General features: G+C 46.3%; 1 protein-coding gene across 1 annotated transcript in view; it reads left to right on the top strand.

Moving 5' to 3' along the window:
* Positions 1–16,401, top strand: part of LOC142653376 (uncharacterized) — a 39,666-nt gene extending 23,265 nt beyond the window's left edge. The window contains exons 5-8 of the mRNA XM_075828877.1: positions 11,407–11,472; positions 15,005–15,111; positions 15,511–15,875; positions 16,208–16,401. Of these exons, the coding sequence (XP_075684992.1) occupies positions 11,407–11,472; positions 15,005–15,111; positions 15,511–15,875; positions 16,208–16,397 (728 nt within the window). The 3' untranslated portion in view covers positions 16,398–16,401. The remainder of the gene's footprint in view (positions 1–11,406; positions 11,473–15,004; positions 15,112–15,510; positions 15,876–16,207) is intronic.
* Positions 16,402–16,605: the final 204 nt, after the last annotated feature.

The raw sequence follows: 16,605 nt of genomic DNA, 5'->3' as shown, positions 1-16,605 counted from the left end.
AAGCAGACGACAAATTACGGACTACTCCATCACGTCCCGCTGACGTACAAGGAATCCGAAAACCGTCTGAAAAACCTAACAACAACAACTCCGCCACTTTCCTATTTGGATAGCCCCTTAAAAACGGGAGCATCCTTTCCACCCTCACCGGCGTCGCCCCTCTTCTGCTCAGCATCTCCCTGCCTGCCCTTATGCTTCTTGAAGCATCTGGACAAACCATGGGCGCCTCTGCAACCGGAGCACTCGTGCTTGTACCTACAGTCTGGGCCGAACTTGCAATGCCCCTCATTATACTGCCAGCAACACCCCTTTCCTGAGGATCCTGACCGACCCGCTGCTGTCCCCTGACCGCCGGCCGCATCCCGAAAGGGCTGCTGCCCCTGTTTTGGCGCAGACATCAGACGCATCCACAAACTGATATCTTTGTGGTCCCATCGCAACGACGGGCGCACTGACTTCCGCTGACGAAACTGTTCGTCATACCGCAACCACGCATTACCACCGTATACACGATACGCCTCCCCTACCGAATCCATATAACAAAATAGCGCCGAACAGTTCTCCGGCGCCTTCTCTCCCACCACACTAGCCAAGATAGCGAAGGCCTGCAGCCAATTCGCAAAAGTCAGAGGAATCAAGCGATACCGCCGCCATTCCTCCTCCTCCTTCTTACTTTCATCCGGTTTCCACCGGTCCAAATTAAACTTCTCTAAAGGCAGCAAACAAAAAATATCAACATATTCATCTTTCCAGATCTTTTCCCTAATCTCCACCTTCAAATGCGCCCCCAGCGGGCCCTCAAAACACACATAAACCTCACCTTTAGCCGCGTCAGCCAAACGCACATCCTCCACCACTTTCTTTGCTGTACCAGACGTCGCATCAACCGCTTTTTCCACCGCCACTATGGCACCCACCACCGGCGCCACTTCACTAACCCCCGCAATCCCTGCCGCAGCTGCACTAGAAATCGCCTCGCTAGCAACCGCACTCCCCGCCGCACTAGCAGACGCCTCACTAGCAGCGCCCCATACCCTCGCTGGCGACTGCTCTACACTTGGCACAATTCTCATAAAATATTCCTGCATCCCTCTAAACATCAAATGCATTTGAGACATTGACAACATCCCCCCCACATCCCCCCCACACATCCCCGACACCACATCCGTGGTAGACTCACCCGGCGGTCCCTGAGGTGACCTCCCAGCGGACGCGTCCACCACTCTGGATGAGCCCGGCGTCGGTCCTGACGATCCTGGGGAGTGGTGCTCCTGCACCCCACGCTCCCCGTAGCTCCCCGCACTTCCGGTCGCTGCAGTCCTAGGCCCAGCGGAACGCGGCCCGTCCATGGTCCTGCCACCCGCTGGTGAAGTGGCATACTCCGACTGACAGCCCTGCCGTCCCAGTCCTTCTGTAGGGCTGTCAAAAATAAATCTTCTGCTCGTCGCTGCATGTCTAGCAGACTGCTGCCCCCCCCCTCGTCCGGATGGGGCCCGGCGTCACTCACCGAAGCTGCCCGGGTCCTTCCGGTTGCTGCCGCCGCCACACGCCTCCCTGCTCCAGCAGGAGGCGATCTCGCTCCCCATCTGGAGGCCGCCCGCCTCTTCCTGCGGGTCAGGCCTGATGTCCGGACGCCTGTCTGAAGAGCTCCTCCGGCACCTGGAGCATCGGCGCCGGAGAAAGCCGTAACTTCCGGAAATGCGCGCGCATCCGGTCCCGCGCGCACATCCGGACTTGCGCGCGCATCCGGTCCTGCGCGCGCATCCGGTCCCGCCTCCACTTCCGGCGTTGTTGTTGAAGACAGGAGGGAGGAAGATGGCCGCAGCGGCCCCCCCCCTCCTGTCACCTCCGGTCTCGCCCGCCTGATGGGATTCCTCCCAGACCTCCGCGGACAGTCGCCGGGGGGGCAGCTCCGGACCAGCAGGAGGAGGAGGGTCCCTGGAGGGGCTCCCTCGGCGCCGACCAGACCGAGGCGTTGCTGCAGATGAAGGCCTCTCCTGAGGCCTGGAACGCTCGCTGCTGCGTCCCTCGCTCTCCTCTCCAGCCGCTGGAACTGGAGGAAGAGCCCCGGCAAACAGCGAATCCAGCCAGCCTGCACCGTGCTGCATCGCTGCTTCCCGGATCCTGGCCATTGTAACTCCATCGCGCGTACATTGGTAAGTGTAAAAAATCTTATTATATATATATTTTTTTTTTTTTATTTAAATATATAATGACAGGACAAATATTTCTCCTGTTGTCCAGCGGGAAAGAGGGCTGCCTCTTCCCCGCATGGACTTATATACTTTACACTCCACCCACAACATATAGATACATTTGCCCCATGCCCCTTTCCCTTAACCCTCTAATCCCTATAACATAGCCTAAACATAGTAGCCTAAAACCCCCAAACACCTAGTCATGCGCTTCCTTCATTACGGCTGCGCCTACATTAAGCTGGGCTTACTTGTCCATCCCACCACACCCCTTGAAAAAGCTGACGGCGAAACGTGCGTCGGGGTTCTGTGGTGGTGGTTTGGTTATAGTTGGGACTCACTATGCAGCACAGTGGTTGGTATTTTAACCCCTTAGTGACCAACAATACGCCTTTTCACGTTCGTCACTAAGGGGCCTTAGGCTAGGCTGACGCCTTTTCACGTGGGCCTAGTCTAAGTCCTGCACGGGTCTCCCGTGCAGGCTGGAGCCGGGGCTCAGCTGTCTGATGACAGCTGAGCTCTTGCTCCAACGCCCGCGATAGAAGTTTACTTAGATCGCGGCCGTTTAACCCGTTAAATGCCGCCGTCAATAGTGACCATGGCATTTAACTTGTTTACAGAGGGAGTGAGCTCCCTCTGTCACCCATCGGGTGCCCGCGAATGCAATCGCGGGTGTCCGATGGGTTGTCATGGCAGCCGGGGGCTTGATAAAATCCCCCAGGTCTGCCCTGGACATATGCCTGTTAGGACGCGCCGGAGGCACATCCTAACAGATTGCCTGTCAGATTTACACTGACAGGCAATAATGCTCTGGTATACGAAGTATACCAAAGCATTATAGCAGCGATCTGAAGATCGCACAGTAAAGTTCCCTAGTGGGACTAATAAAATAAGTAATCAAAGTGAAATAAAGATTATTAACAAAAAGTACAGTAAAAAAATATGTAAAACCATTTTTTTCCATAAAAAGTGGTTTTATTTAGTAAAAGTGTAAAAAAAATAAAAGTACACATATATGGTATCGCCGCGACCGTAATGGCTCCATTAATGTTAATATGTAATTTAAACCGCAAGATGAACACTGTAAAAAAAAAACGCAAAAAACATTGGCAAAATTGCAATTTTTTTCCATTGCCCCCCAAAAAAGTCATAATAAAAATGAATTAATAAGTCCCATGCACCCCAAAATAGAACCAATCAAAACTACGTTTCGTCCCGCAAAAAACAAGCCCAAAAAATCACTACATTGATGGAAAAATAAAAAAGTTACGGCTCTTGGAAAGCAACGATGCAAAAACAAATAATTTTAGTTCAAAAGTGTTTTTATTGTGCAAAAGACGTAAAACATAAAAGACCTCTACATATGTGGTATCGCCGTAATCGTACCGACCCATAGAATAAAGGTAACATGTTATTTACGCCGCACAGTGAACTGCGTCAATTTAAAAATGCATAGAACAATGGTGGAATTTCAGGGTTTTTTTTATAATCCCCCAAAAAAAAGTTAATAAAAGTTAATAAAAAAATTATATGTACGCTAAAATGGTGCTATTAAAAAGTACAACTAAAGCCGCAAAAAAACAAGTCCTCATACAGCTATGTAGACGAAAAAATAAAAAAGTTATAGCTCTTTGAATGCGACTATAGAAAAACGAATAAAATAGATTGGTCATTAGGGCCTAAAATGGGCTGGTCACTAAGGGGTTAACCTAGCGATATCCATGTTATAGACATCTTATATTTTTTGGGGACAGCGCTGATAAACAGTAATATACTGAGTGCATCCATTTTTTGTCTCTGTGTGCAATATGTATTACTATTTCATGTGATACTCTGTTACTCGCTGCTATTTTTTGTACTGTATTGGTGTGATAAGCTGCTCTGTATGTTGTAGTCCCCCCCCCCCCCCCACCACCACCCTGTTGGTTTAAACTTGTTTGTCAATTTTTTAGGTCGTGCTGGCCATTGTTTTTACTATTTGTAATTAAATATAATAAAAATCTTTTTGCATGGTACCTATGGTGTACTCATATGTTATTACAGTATTTATATGGTAGTATCTATATATATATTTATAGCGATTGTGCTTATATATTAATATGTATAGATCATTATATGGAATATTTCGCCTGGTTTTGGTATAGGTATTCATATAAAAATATATATATGGCATATCTCGCAAAAAACAAGCCCTCATACAGCTCCGTCAACGAAAAAATGAAAAAGTAATAGTTCTCACAACATGGCGACAGAAAAAATTCATTATTTTTACAAAAGTAATTTTATTGTGCAAAAAGTTATAAAACATAAAAAAGTGCTATAAAATAGGTATCGCCGGAATCGTACTGGCCCGCAGAATAAAGTTAATATGTAATTTATAACGTATGGTGAACGCTGTATAAAAAAACGATGGCAGAATTGCTATTTTTGGTCACCTTGCCTCTCAAAAAACAGGATAAAAAGTGATAAAAAATGTGCATGTACCCCAAAATGGTACGAATAAAATCTACAGCTCGTCCCGCAAACAAACAGCCCTCATACCACTACGTCTATGAAAAAATACAATTAGTTAAGGCCTCATGCACACGAACGTATTTTTGTCCTCCCGTAAATACGGGTCCTTGGTCACACGTATTCGACCCGTATTGCACCAGTATTTAGGGACCTGTGCCCGTAAATACGGGTCCGGTGTCGCCAGTATTCTACCCGTATTTACGGGCATGTTTCGCTGCAAAATTGCACTGCAGTAATCGGCAGCCCTTCTCTCTATCAGTGCAGGATAGAGAGAAGGGACAGCCCTTTCCGCAGTAAAAGTAAAAGAAAATCATATTTACCCGGCCGTTGTCTTGGTGACGCGTCCCTCTCTTGACATCCAGTCCGACCTCCCAGGATGACGTGGCAGTCCATGTGACCGCTGCAGCCCGTGATTGGCCTATGAGTGGCTGCAGCGGTCACATGGGCTGAAACGTCATCCCGGGAGGCCGGACTGGAGGAAGAAGCAGGGAGTTCTGGGTAAGTATGAACTTCTATTTTTTTTTACAGGTTGATCTATATTATGATCGGTAGTCACTGTTCAGGGTGCCGTTTAACTCTTTCAGCACCTTGGACAGGGACTATCCTCTGACGTCGCCTAGCAATGCTCCCGTAATTACGGGTGCACACACGTAGTCACCCGTAATTACGGGAGCCCCATAGACTTCTATGGGCCTGCCCGTGCCGTTATTACGGCCTGAAATAGGACATGTTCTATATTTTTTAACGGCACGAGCACCTTCCCGTAAGAATACGTGGAGGTAACCGTGGCCAATAGAAGTCGATGGGCCCGTAATTACGGGCGCTTTTACGTTCGTGTCCAATAAGTCAGGAAATAAAAATATACGGTTGTGCAGATCAGAGGGGAACATTTCGTCTGTTTCAAGAGGCGATTTATCAGGGTCCTATAATTCGGGAACCAGGAAGGGGAGGGCCCAAATATATCTGCTTAAAGTGAGGGCGCCCGTATTATACCAGGACAACACTTCCCAGCAAAATTCCCCAAACTGCAAAGGTGCGGAGTGTGGACCAAAAGGCAGATAAGGAAGGACATTTATCAGTGCGACACCGGCCTGTGCAGAAAGGATTGTGTCACAGCGTAACACACATCTATGGATTCTTTTATTGTTTACCCAATTATTATACCACCTGACTATGCCCCTGATGTATTCTGCCCAGCTTACATATGCCCCCACATTATAAACTGAAAAAAACAGTAAAACTCTAAACAAAACTACTACCAAGCAAAATCTACGCTTTAAAAGCCAAATGGCACTCACACCCATCTGAGCCATACAGTGTGCCCAAACAGCAGTTTATTTCCACATATATTGCACCGCCAAACCCGGGAGAACCCTTTTAACAATTTTTGGGGTGTGTCTCTTCAGTGGCATAAACTGGGCATGACATATTTGCCACTGACTTGGAATGTCTGGGGAAAAATTTAAATTTTTAGTTTTCACCATCTGCAGCGCATTCATTTATGGAAATGACCTGTGGGGTGAAAATGCTCACTACACCACTTAATAAGTGACTTGAGGACTGTAGTTTCCAAAATGGGGTCACTTCTCATGGGTTTATTTTATTACTTCACATCAGAGCCCTGCAATTGTGAACCAATACTTTGTAAGCCTTCAAATTCGGCCTCAATTTCGCATGGTACTCTTTCACTCCTGAGCCCTGTCGAATGTCCAGGCAAAAGATTAGTGCCCCATGTAGGGTGATTCTAAAGTCGGGAAACACAGCATAATAATTAGAGAGCTGTCTTGTTATGGTGGCACAAGCTGAGAACCACATATTGGCATATCTATGTAATTTTTCACTCTGCAACATCGAGTGCACACCTATTTCTGAAAAACACCTGCGGGGTTAACATGCTCACTACACCCCTAGGTGAATACCTTGAGGGGTGTCGTTTCCAAAATCGGGTTACTTCTGGAGGATTTCCACTGTTTTGGTCCCACAGGGGTTTTGCAGATGCGACACAGCGACCAGAAACCAATCCAGCAAAATCTGCAATCCTAAAACGAAATGGCGCTCCTTCCCTTCTGAGCACTGCCGTGTGCCCAAAAAGCAGTTTATGACCACATATGGAGTATTGCCGTACTTGATAGATATTGCTTTACAAATGTTGCGGTTCATTTTCTCCTTTATTTTTTGAGAAAATTAAAAATTTTGCCCTAAAGCTACGTTTTATTGGAAAAAAATGTAATTTTTATTTTCACTGCCCAATTCAAATAAAATCTATTAAAAAAAAACAGGTGGGGTCAAAATGCTCATTACACCCCTAGATTAATTCCTCATGGGGTGTAGTATCCCGAATGAAGTCCCTTTTGGGTAGTTTCCACTGTACTGGTACCTTAGGGGCTTTGCAAAAGCGACATGGTGTCAAAACAGCAATCCAGCAAAATCTGTGCTCCAAAAGCCAAATGGGGCTCCTTCTCTTCTGATCCCTGCCATGTGCAAAACAGAAGTTTATGACCACAAATGGGGTATTTCCGTACTCCAGAGAAGTTGCTTTACAAATGTTGGGGTTCTTTTTTTTCTTTATTTGTTAAGAAAATGAAACATTTTGAGCTAAATCTACGTCTTATTGAAGAAAAAGGATTGTTTTTATTTTCACTGCCCAATTCTAGTAAATTCTATGAAACACCTGTGGGGTCAAAATGCTCACTACACCCCTAGATGAATTCCTCAAGGGGTGTAGTTTCCTAAATGGATATTCAGAAAAATAGCAGCACAGCCATAAAAAAAGATTTGGGGAAGGACAACAAGTGCCGCACCTGCCATGAGGCGAGGGGAGCCGACAGCCTCAGGCGGCACCACCTACTGGAAAATGGGGGGGGGCACATTTTCAGCCAGGGACGGACTGGACCGGGGGGAGGGGCCATGCAGACACACATAGCAGACGTGCCGCATGATGGGCACGTCTGTAACACTCCTCCTCTCTGACGCTGTACGCAGCACATGAGTAGCAAGTCTGAAGGAACGGTCGAGCGACGAGAAGTGATGAGACGCACGAGGTAAGTTCCTGCCTTGCTGGGACCGGGACCCGTGAGTATACTGCAAGGGGGGGTGTGGACATTTTACCGACAGCAGAGGGCTCTATGGGGCTGGAATAATCCACCCCATAGAGACCTCACATCACTATAATGGAAGGATTAGTGGGGGGGGGGGGTCTGGTCTAAGCGTCTGACTTACTGCAGAGGGCTCTCTTGGGGGGATTCTGCCCCCCCTTTATAGCAGTCCGTCAGATGATCAGACCCGCCTATCCTTGCAGTATAGTAACTAGTCAGGGCTCTTTGGGGGGGGGGGATCATTCCCCCCTATAGAGCTCTCTGCTGTCAGTAAAATGCCCAGATCTCCCCCTTGCAGTATACTCCCGCCCCCCAGCATTGGCTGACCCCTTTTAAATTAGTAGGGGCAGGAAGCTGAGCGCAGTATAAGGGCCTGTTCACATCAGCGTTGGCTTTCCGTTACGACTGCGCTATTGATTCAGTCAGAAAATCGGAAACCTGACGGAATTGTGAAGAACGGAAACCATTAGCAATGTTTCCGTCACCATTGATATCAATGGTGGCTGAAACGGAAGCTGTGGTTTCAGTTTGACTTTCCGTTGCGGGATTCACCCGACGTAAACCTCCGACGGAACCCCGGAACGGAAAGCCAACGCTGATGTGAACAGGTCCTAATCCTTCCCCACAAAAACCAGCCCCCGCTAATTCAAATATATATATATATATATATATATATATGGAGATCCAAAAAATAGGCAGCACACCATAGAAATCAGTGAAAAAGAGGGTACTTTATTAACCCCAAGTGCACTCTTTTTCACTGATTTCTATGGTGTGCTGCCTATTTTTTGGATCTCTGTTGATACTGAGAGCTTGGTCTGCTCCCTGGGGCCTGCACCCACATCCTTTAACCGATGCTGCTGGATCTTTTTGTTTATATATATATATATATATATATATATATATATATATACACACCAGTAGAGAAACGGCAGCACTCTGTTTCCAAATACGAGATCAAGTAATGAAGGGTGCCAGCTGATAGTCCTGATCCAAAGGCCTAACGCATATCCAAGAAGAAAATTCAGCAGCACTCCGATGATGATGAAAAAAGTGAAGTTTATTGTGCCAACATGGCAAATGCAACGTTTCCGTCCCACCTTGGGACCTTTCATAGTGATACAAACACCTTTAATGGTTTATATAGTGTGTCCAATATGACTCATCAATCTCATTAGAATAATGAGATAGACATATACATCTCAAAACAGCGTGATAAAAACAATGAAAGAGTATCGGAATGACATAAATCGATACATATTGTGAAAATAGTGAGTGTATATTAAAAACAACATAAAACATACATGGTTTATGCATGAAAAAACATAATTACATAAATCACAATTTTCAACAGCTGGGTGAAAATGGGTGACTGCACGACCACTTAGCCAATCAGACAGAGGATATTTGATTGTTGTATGGCGTATGTAGTATGTCAATCTCCGCCCGTGTCAACCCGGCTCCAGTGAGTCTGCGTCGGATCAATCCGGACCGGAAATGACGTGTCGCCCTAGTAACTAGGATACCGATAAACAGAATCCCCTCAACACGCAATGGTAGGTCATAGATCATTATATCTCGTAGAGGACATATCGCTCCGAGGATTTAGATGTCGATCGCTGTAGCGTTTATATGAAACATAAATTAAAAGAACACACTTACTGTCTGTAATCAGCATCTATAGGGTAAACATACCCAAAAATAGTTAATAAATGGAACGGGCAATATAATAGCACATCAGAATTTGTTAACCAAGAAAATCAATTTATGATAATGTATAAATATATATTGAGCCCACACGAGGAAGGAGGGACCCCGATCACATTACGTGTTCAGCGGTACCCACCATTCAGGTTCGTGGAAAGAAACGCACACACCTGTCGTGCACACGGTCCAAACCGCATCCCCTATGACCCGTGTAACAGGCCCGAAACATCTTGAAATAATAAAAATAAAAAAAGGAGAAACGATGTGCTATTGATATAACCCACCCATGAAAGGAAGAAAATATATAAAATATCAAATATCCTGATTACCAGACACAGTGAGTAGAATAACAATTCATCCATATTTAAATCATAAGTATCATGATATACTGATATAACGTAATTTCAATATAGATGATCGTAAGTGGTCTTGCAGTCCCGCGTTTATCTATAATAGAAAAAATATTTGTTAAGAGTATATCAAAAGTTTATGTATCACCATTAACATTTACAAAGGAAGGACTCCGCCAGAAGTCAGAACAAATCGGAAGACATCCCTCTCAGAGAACAACCCTAGACACATTAAATACAACATTAAGACCATTAGGTCGCAAAGAGTTCAATAAAAAGATCCACTTAAAGAGGCTCTGTCACCAGATTTTGCAGCCCCTATCTGCTATTGCAGCAGATAGGCGCTGCAATGTAGATTACAGTAACGTTTTTATTTTTAAAAAACGAGCATTTTTGGCCAAGTTGAGACCATTTTCGTATTTATGCAAATGAGGCTTGCAAAAGTACAACTGGGCGTGTTGAAAAGTAAAAGTACAACTGGGCGTGTATTATGTGCGTACATCGGGGCGTGTTTACTACTTTTACTAGCTGGGCGTTCTGATGAGAAGTATCATCCACTTCTCTTCAGAACGCCCAGCTTCTGACAGTGCAGACACAGCCGTGTTCTCGAGAGATCACGCTGTGACGTCACTCACAGGTCCTGCATCGTGTCGGCACCAGAGGCTACAGTTGATTCTGCAGCAGCATCAGCATTTGCAGGTAAGTAGCTACATCGACTTACCTGCAAACGCCGATGCTGCTGCAGAATCATCTGTAGCCTCTGGTGCCGACACGATGCAGGACCTGTGAGTGACGTCACAGCGTGATCTCTGGAGAACACGGCTGTGTCTGCACTGCCAGAAGCTGGGCGTTGTGAAGAGAAGTGGATGACACTTCTATACACAACGCCCAGCTAGTAAAAGTAGTAAACACGCCCCGATGTACGCACATAATACACGCCCAGTTGTACTTTTACTTTTCAACACGCCCAGTTGTACTTTTGCAAGCCTCATTTGCATAAATACGAAAATGGTCATAACTTGGCCAAAAATGCTCGTTTTTTAAAAATAAAAACGTTACTGTAATCTACATTGCAGCGCCGATCTGCTGCAATAGCAGATAGGGGTTGCAAAATCTGGTGACAGAGCCTCTTTAAAGGAACAGTGTCACTACCAACTTTGTTTTTAATATGTTATGTGTTTTTGTGTGATAGATCAATAAATTTTATTAATGTATGTTGCTGTGTTGTACTTTTTACGTTTTTAATTGATTAACTGCTCTATGGGGGCTGCCATTTTTGTTTCCATTACTGTGTGTGTCGATTAACGACACACACAGACATGGAATACGGCAGCCACAGTCCCATAGGGACTGCGAACGGCTCCCGTCCCATTGACTGCCGTGTACGGCGTCTGTGTGTGAACTGCGCATGCGCCGCTCACACACAGACCAAAACTGAGGCATTTGCTAGAGCGAAATCCGGCGCCATGTTCATGTCGACCGGAAGCCGCGGCAGGAGTGTGAGATGACGAGTTCCGGCCGCGGCTTCCGGTCATGTGTTCGCAGCGAGTCGAAGGCGCAAGAAGACCAGTCGCAAGAAGTTTGACAGAGAGGAGGTCGCGTCAGGAGCAGGTAAGTTCTGTTCATGTGCGTTTGTGTGAGCAGCCTTTGGCATCATACCAGGGAAGCCTGTGGCATCATAACAGGGAGGCCTGTGGCATCATAACAGGGAGGCCTGTGGCATCATAACAGGGAGGACTGCGGCATCATAACAGGGAGGACTGCGGCATCATAACAGCGGAGGCCTGCGGCATCATAACAGCGGAGGCCTGCGGCATCATACGAAGGGAGGCCTGTGGCAGCATACAAGCAGAGGCCTGTGGCATCATAACAGGGAGGCCTTGTTGCATCATGTCTGCGGAGGCCTGCGGCATCATACCAGCGGAGGCCTGTGGCAGCATACCAGCGTAGGCCTGTGGCATCATACCAGCGGAGGCCTGTGGCATCATATCAAGGGAGGCCTCTGCTGGTATTTACAGTGTGGCATCATTTACAGTGTGGCATCATTTACAGTGTGGTAGCATTTACATTGTGGCAGCATTTATAGTGTGGCAGCATTTTTAGTGTGGCAGCATGTACGGTGTGGCTGCATGTACGGTGTAGCATCATAGCAGCGGAGGCCTGTGTCATCATACCAGCGGAGGCCTGTGGCATCATTTACAGTGTGGGAGCATTGACAGTGTGGCAGCATTTACAGTGTGGCAGCATGTACGGTGTGGCTGCATGTACGGTGTAGCATCATAGCAGCGGAGGCCTGTGTCATCATACCAGCGGAGGCCTGTGGCATCATTTACAGTGTGGGAGCATTTACAGTGTGGCAGCATTTACAGTGTGGCAGCATGTACGGTGTGGCAGCATGTACGGTGTAGCATCATAGCAGCGGAGGCCTGTGTCATCATACCAGCGGAGGCCTGTGGCATCATTTACAGTGTGGCATCAATTACAGTGTGGCAGCATTTACAGTGTGGCAGCATTTACAGTGTGGCAGCATTTACAGTGTGGCAGCATTTACATTGTGGCAGCATTTACAGTGTGGCAGCACTTATAGTGTGGCAGCATGTACGGTGTGTCTGCATGTACGGTGTGGCATCATACCAGCGGAGCCCTGTGTCATCATACCAGCGGAGACCTGTGGCATCATTTACAGTGTGGGAGCATTTACAGTGTGGCAGCATTTACAGTGTGGCAGCATGTACGGTGTGGCTGCATGTACGGTGTAGCATCCTAGCAGCGGAGGCCTGTGTCATCATACCAGCGGAGACCTGTGGCATCATTTACAGTGTGGGAGCATTTACAGTGTGGCAGCATTTACAGTGTGGCAGCATGTACGGTGTGGCTGCATGTACGGTGTAGCATCATAGCAGCGGAGGCCTGTGTCATCATACCAGCGGAGGCCTGTGGCATCATTTACAGTGTGGCATCAATTACAGTGTGGCAGCATTTACAGTGTGGCAGCATGTACGGTGTGGCTGCATGTACGTTGTGGCTGCATGTACGGTGTAGCATCATAGCAGCGGAGGCCTGTGGCAGCATTTATAGTGTGGCAGCATTTACAGTGTAGCAGCATTTACAGTGTGGCAGCATTTACAGTGTGGCAGCATTTACATTGTGGCAGCATTTATAGTGTGGCAGCATTTTTAGTGTGGCAGCATGTACGGTGTGGCTGCATGTACGGTGTAGCATCATAGCAGCGGAGGCCTGTGTCATCATACCAGCGGAGGCCTGTGGCATCATTTACAGTGTGGGAGCATTTACAGTGTGGCAGCATTTACAGTGTGGCAGCATGTACGGTGTGGCAGCATGTACGGTGTAGCATCATAGCAGCGGAGGCCTGTGTCATCATACCAGCGGAGGCCTGTGGCATCATTTACAGTGTGGCATCAATTACAGTGTGGCAGCATTTACAGTGTGGCAGCATTTACAGTGTGGCAGCATTTACAGTGTGGCAGCATTTACATTGTGGCAGCATTTACAGTGTGGCAGCACTTATAGTGTGGCAGCATGTACGGTGTGTCTGCATGTACGGTGTGGCATCATACCAGCGGAGCCCTGTGTCATCATACCAGCGGAGACCTGTGGCATCATTTACAGTGTGGGAGCATTTACAGTGTGGCAGCATTTACAGTGTGGCAGCATGTACGGTGTGGCTGCATGTACGGTGTAGCATCCTAGCAGCGGAGGCCTGTGTCATCATACCAGCGGAGACCTGTGGCATCATTTACAGTGTGGGAGCATTTACAGTGTGGCAGCATTTACAGTGTGGCAGCATGTACGGTGTGGCTGCATGTACGGTGTAGCATCATAGCAGCGGAGGCCTGTGTCATCATACCAGCGGAGGCCTGTGGCATCATTTACAGTGTGGCATCAATTACAGTGTGGCAGCATTTACAGTGTGGCAGCATTTACAGTGTGGCAGCATGTACGGTGTGGCAGCATGTACGGTGTGGCTGCATGTACGTTGTGGCTGCATGTACGGTGTAGCATCATAGCAGCGGAGGCCTGTGGCAGCATTTATAGTGTGGCAGCATTTACAGTGTGGCAGCATTTACAGTGTAGCAGCATTTACAGTGTGGCAGCATTTACAGTGTGGCAGCATTTACATTGTGGCAGCATTTAGAGTGTGGCAGCATTTTTAGTGTGGCAGCATGTACGGTGTGGATGCATGTACGGTGTGGCATCATACCAGCGGAGCCCTGTGTCACCATACCAGCGGAGACGTGTGGCTGCATTTACAGTGTGGCATCATTTATAGTGTGGCAGCATGTACGGTGTGGCAGCATGTACGGTGTGGCTGCATGTACGTTGTGGCTGCATGTACGGTGTAGCATCATAGCAGCGGAGGCCTGTGGCAGCATTTATAGTGTGGCAGCATTTACAGTGTAGCAGCATTTACAGTGTGGCAGCATTTACAGTGTGGCAGCATTTACATTGTGGCAGCATTTAGAGTGTGGCAGCATTTTTAGTGTGGCAGCATGTACGGTGTGGATGCATGTACGGTGTGGCATCATACCAGCGGAGCCCTGTGTCATCATACCAGCGGAGACGTGTGGCTGCATTTACAGTGTGGCATCATTTATAGTGTGGCAGCATTTACGGTGTGGCAGCATGTACGGTGTGGCTGCATGTAAGGTGTGGCTGCATGTACGGTGTAGCATCATAGCAGCGGAGGCCTGTGGCATCATTTATAGTGTGTCAGCATTTATAGTGTGTCAGCATTTATAGTGTGTCAGCATTTATAGTGTGGCAGCATTTATAGTGTGGCAGCATTTATAGTGTGGCAGCATTTCTAGTGTGGCCACATTGCTAGTGTGGCAACATTGACAGGGATATTGTCTGTCATCCGATCAAATGAGCTTGTGTGGCATCCTATACTGGGATATTGGGTGGCATCATATACAGGGATAGTGTGTGGCATCTTATCAAATGAGCTTGTGTGGCATCCTATACAGGGATATTGTGTGGCATCATACCAAGTAAGGTGGTGTGCCATTATATCAAAGAAAGTTGTGTGGCAGCATATGCAGGGAGACATGTGGCAGCGTATACTGTTTTTTATTTGACGTCTTGGGAGAGATATGTATCAACTTTTGTTTCAAATTGTCAGTTATGGCGCCCAAGAGAAGTCGGAAATCCAGTGATGACAATCAACCAATAGCAAAACGAATACCACCAACATTTACCCCAGAGGAGAAAGCAAAAAGAGCCCAGGAGGTAAGACTTTGTGCAGTTGATGTCTGTGAAATGCTTCACTGTGCTGTTGGATAGCACGCTGACTCTTGCATTTGTGGGGGGCCAAGCACACCCACATATACTTGTTTGAATGGAAATCAAACCGTTCGAAAAGCCAACTTTTGGTCCTCCATTACATTCCGAATATTGGTTCCTATATTTTTGGTGTCTATTCACTCACCTTCACCGGTGACGTTAGCGGAGCGAACACTATAGAATATACCTATGTTTCGGGTCTCACTTTTAGATGGAAAAATTTAATTATTAGATGTACATGTTCACTCCACAAATCAATGATAAATAAGTCAATGTCCATCTGTTCCTTTCTGTACTGTTGTCACAATCTGGATTTTATTGTGCACATTTTGTTTTGTTTTTTAGAGAGCAATATTAGAGCAGGAACTAAGAGAAAGGTGTCCCAAATATCAGGATCCAAATATAATTCTTGTACAACAGCCAATGAGAAAACGGGCAGAACAGAGTGCGAGCCAAACTCCTGCAGCGTCCGTGCAACCGGTGGAATCGTGGTGTCAGTGTGGGAACTGCATTAATTTGCCGACAGAAGAGGAATGCGTCTGTTGCAAAGTTATACGTAATGTGCTAAACAAAATGGAGGAAGATGAGCCGATTAGTTGCATAACAGAGCATCATACTTTTATTGGCACATGTCTGAACAAGGAACAACTGACCCTATGTGAAAGCTATAGATGTTTTGGTCCAACACGTCAAGCACCGCTAAATAACAGGTAAGGAAATTAGTTTTTTGGTTCCAGTAAAGTTTCAATGATGGTATTGTGATCCTAACCTTATTGCTCAAAGAAATATTATTATGTGCGCTTTTAGCAGCATGCATGTGTCTAATATGTGTCTGACAAATGTTATGTGGTCCTTGTAACATTAGAAGGAAATTTTGTTCTTGTTCCACGCAGCAATCAAACAATGTCTGTCGCTACAGCGTTTGTGAGCCGTTATGTATTATTCTAAAGAATCTTAGCATGTCAGGGGTGACAGTATACGATTGGGGTCTGTATAGTGTGCAAATATGATTGCCTAAAAATTTTTTTTTTCTGATGTATAGGTCCTTACGTATGGTTGCATACAGAATGTTCACCGTGTGGGTTCACGGTTACCTTGGACGAAAAAACAGGCGTACTATTCCAGCATGTGCAGTTCAGAAAGTCAGAGCAATGTTTCCAGAAGAAAATCAAGTATATGTTGGTTTCAAGCTAGCCACTGACAATAATGCTTCTGAAATGGCCGATTTTTGAAATGTGTTTGTTTACTTTACTATGCTATCTTTTTCAATAAAAAAAAAATTAAAATCCAAACTTTGAATGTTTATTTATTATAATATATTAACACAGCATAAGTATTGTACATAAAAGAAAATATACAGGATATAAACTGCTATTGTTGATTCTGAGGAAGGCGAAAACCCATTGTTATTTACGTTTTGTTCATTAGTGAGGGAAATTC

The sequence above is a fragment of the Rhinoderma darwinii genome, chromosome 1, assembly GCF_050947455.1.
Source record: "Rhinoderma darwinii isolate aRhiDar2 chromosome 1, aRhiDar2.hap1, whole genome shotgun sequence".
Classification (NCBI taxonomy): domain Eukaryota; kingdom Metazoa; phylum Chordata; class Amphibia; order Anura; family Rhinodermatidae; genus Rhinoderma; species Rhinoderma darwinii.
This window is presented reverse-complemented; position numbering and strand designations above follow the sequence as displayed.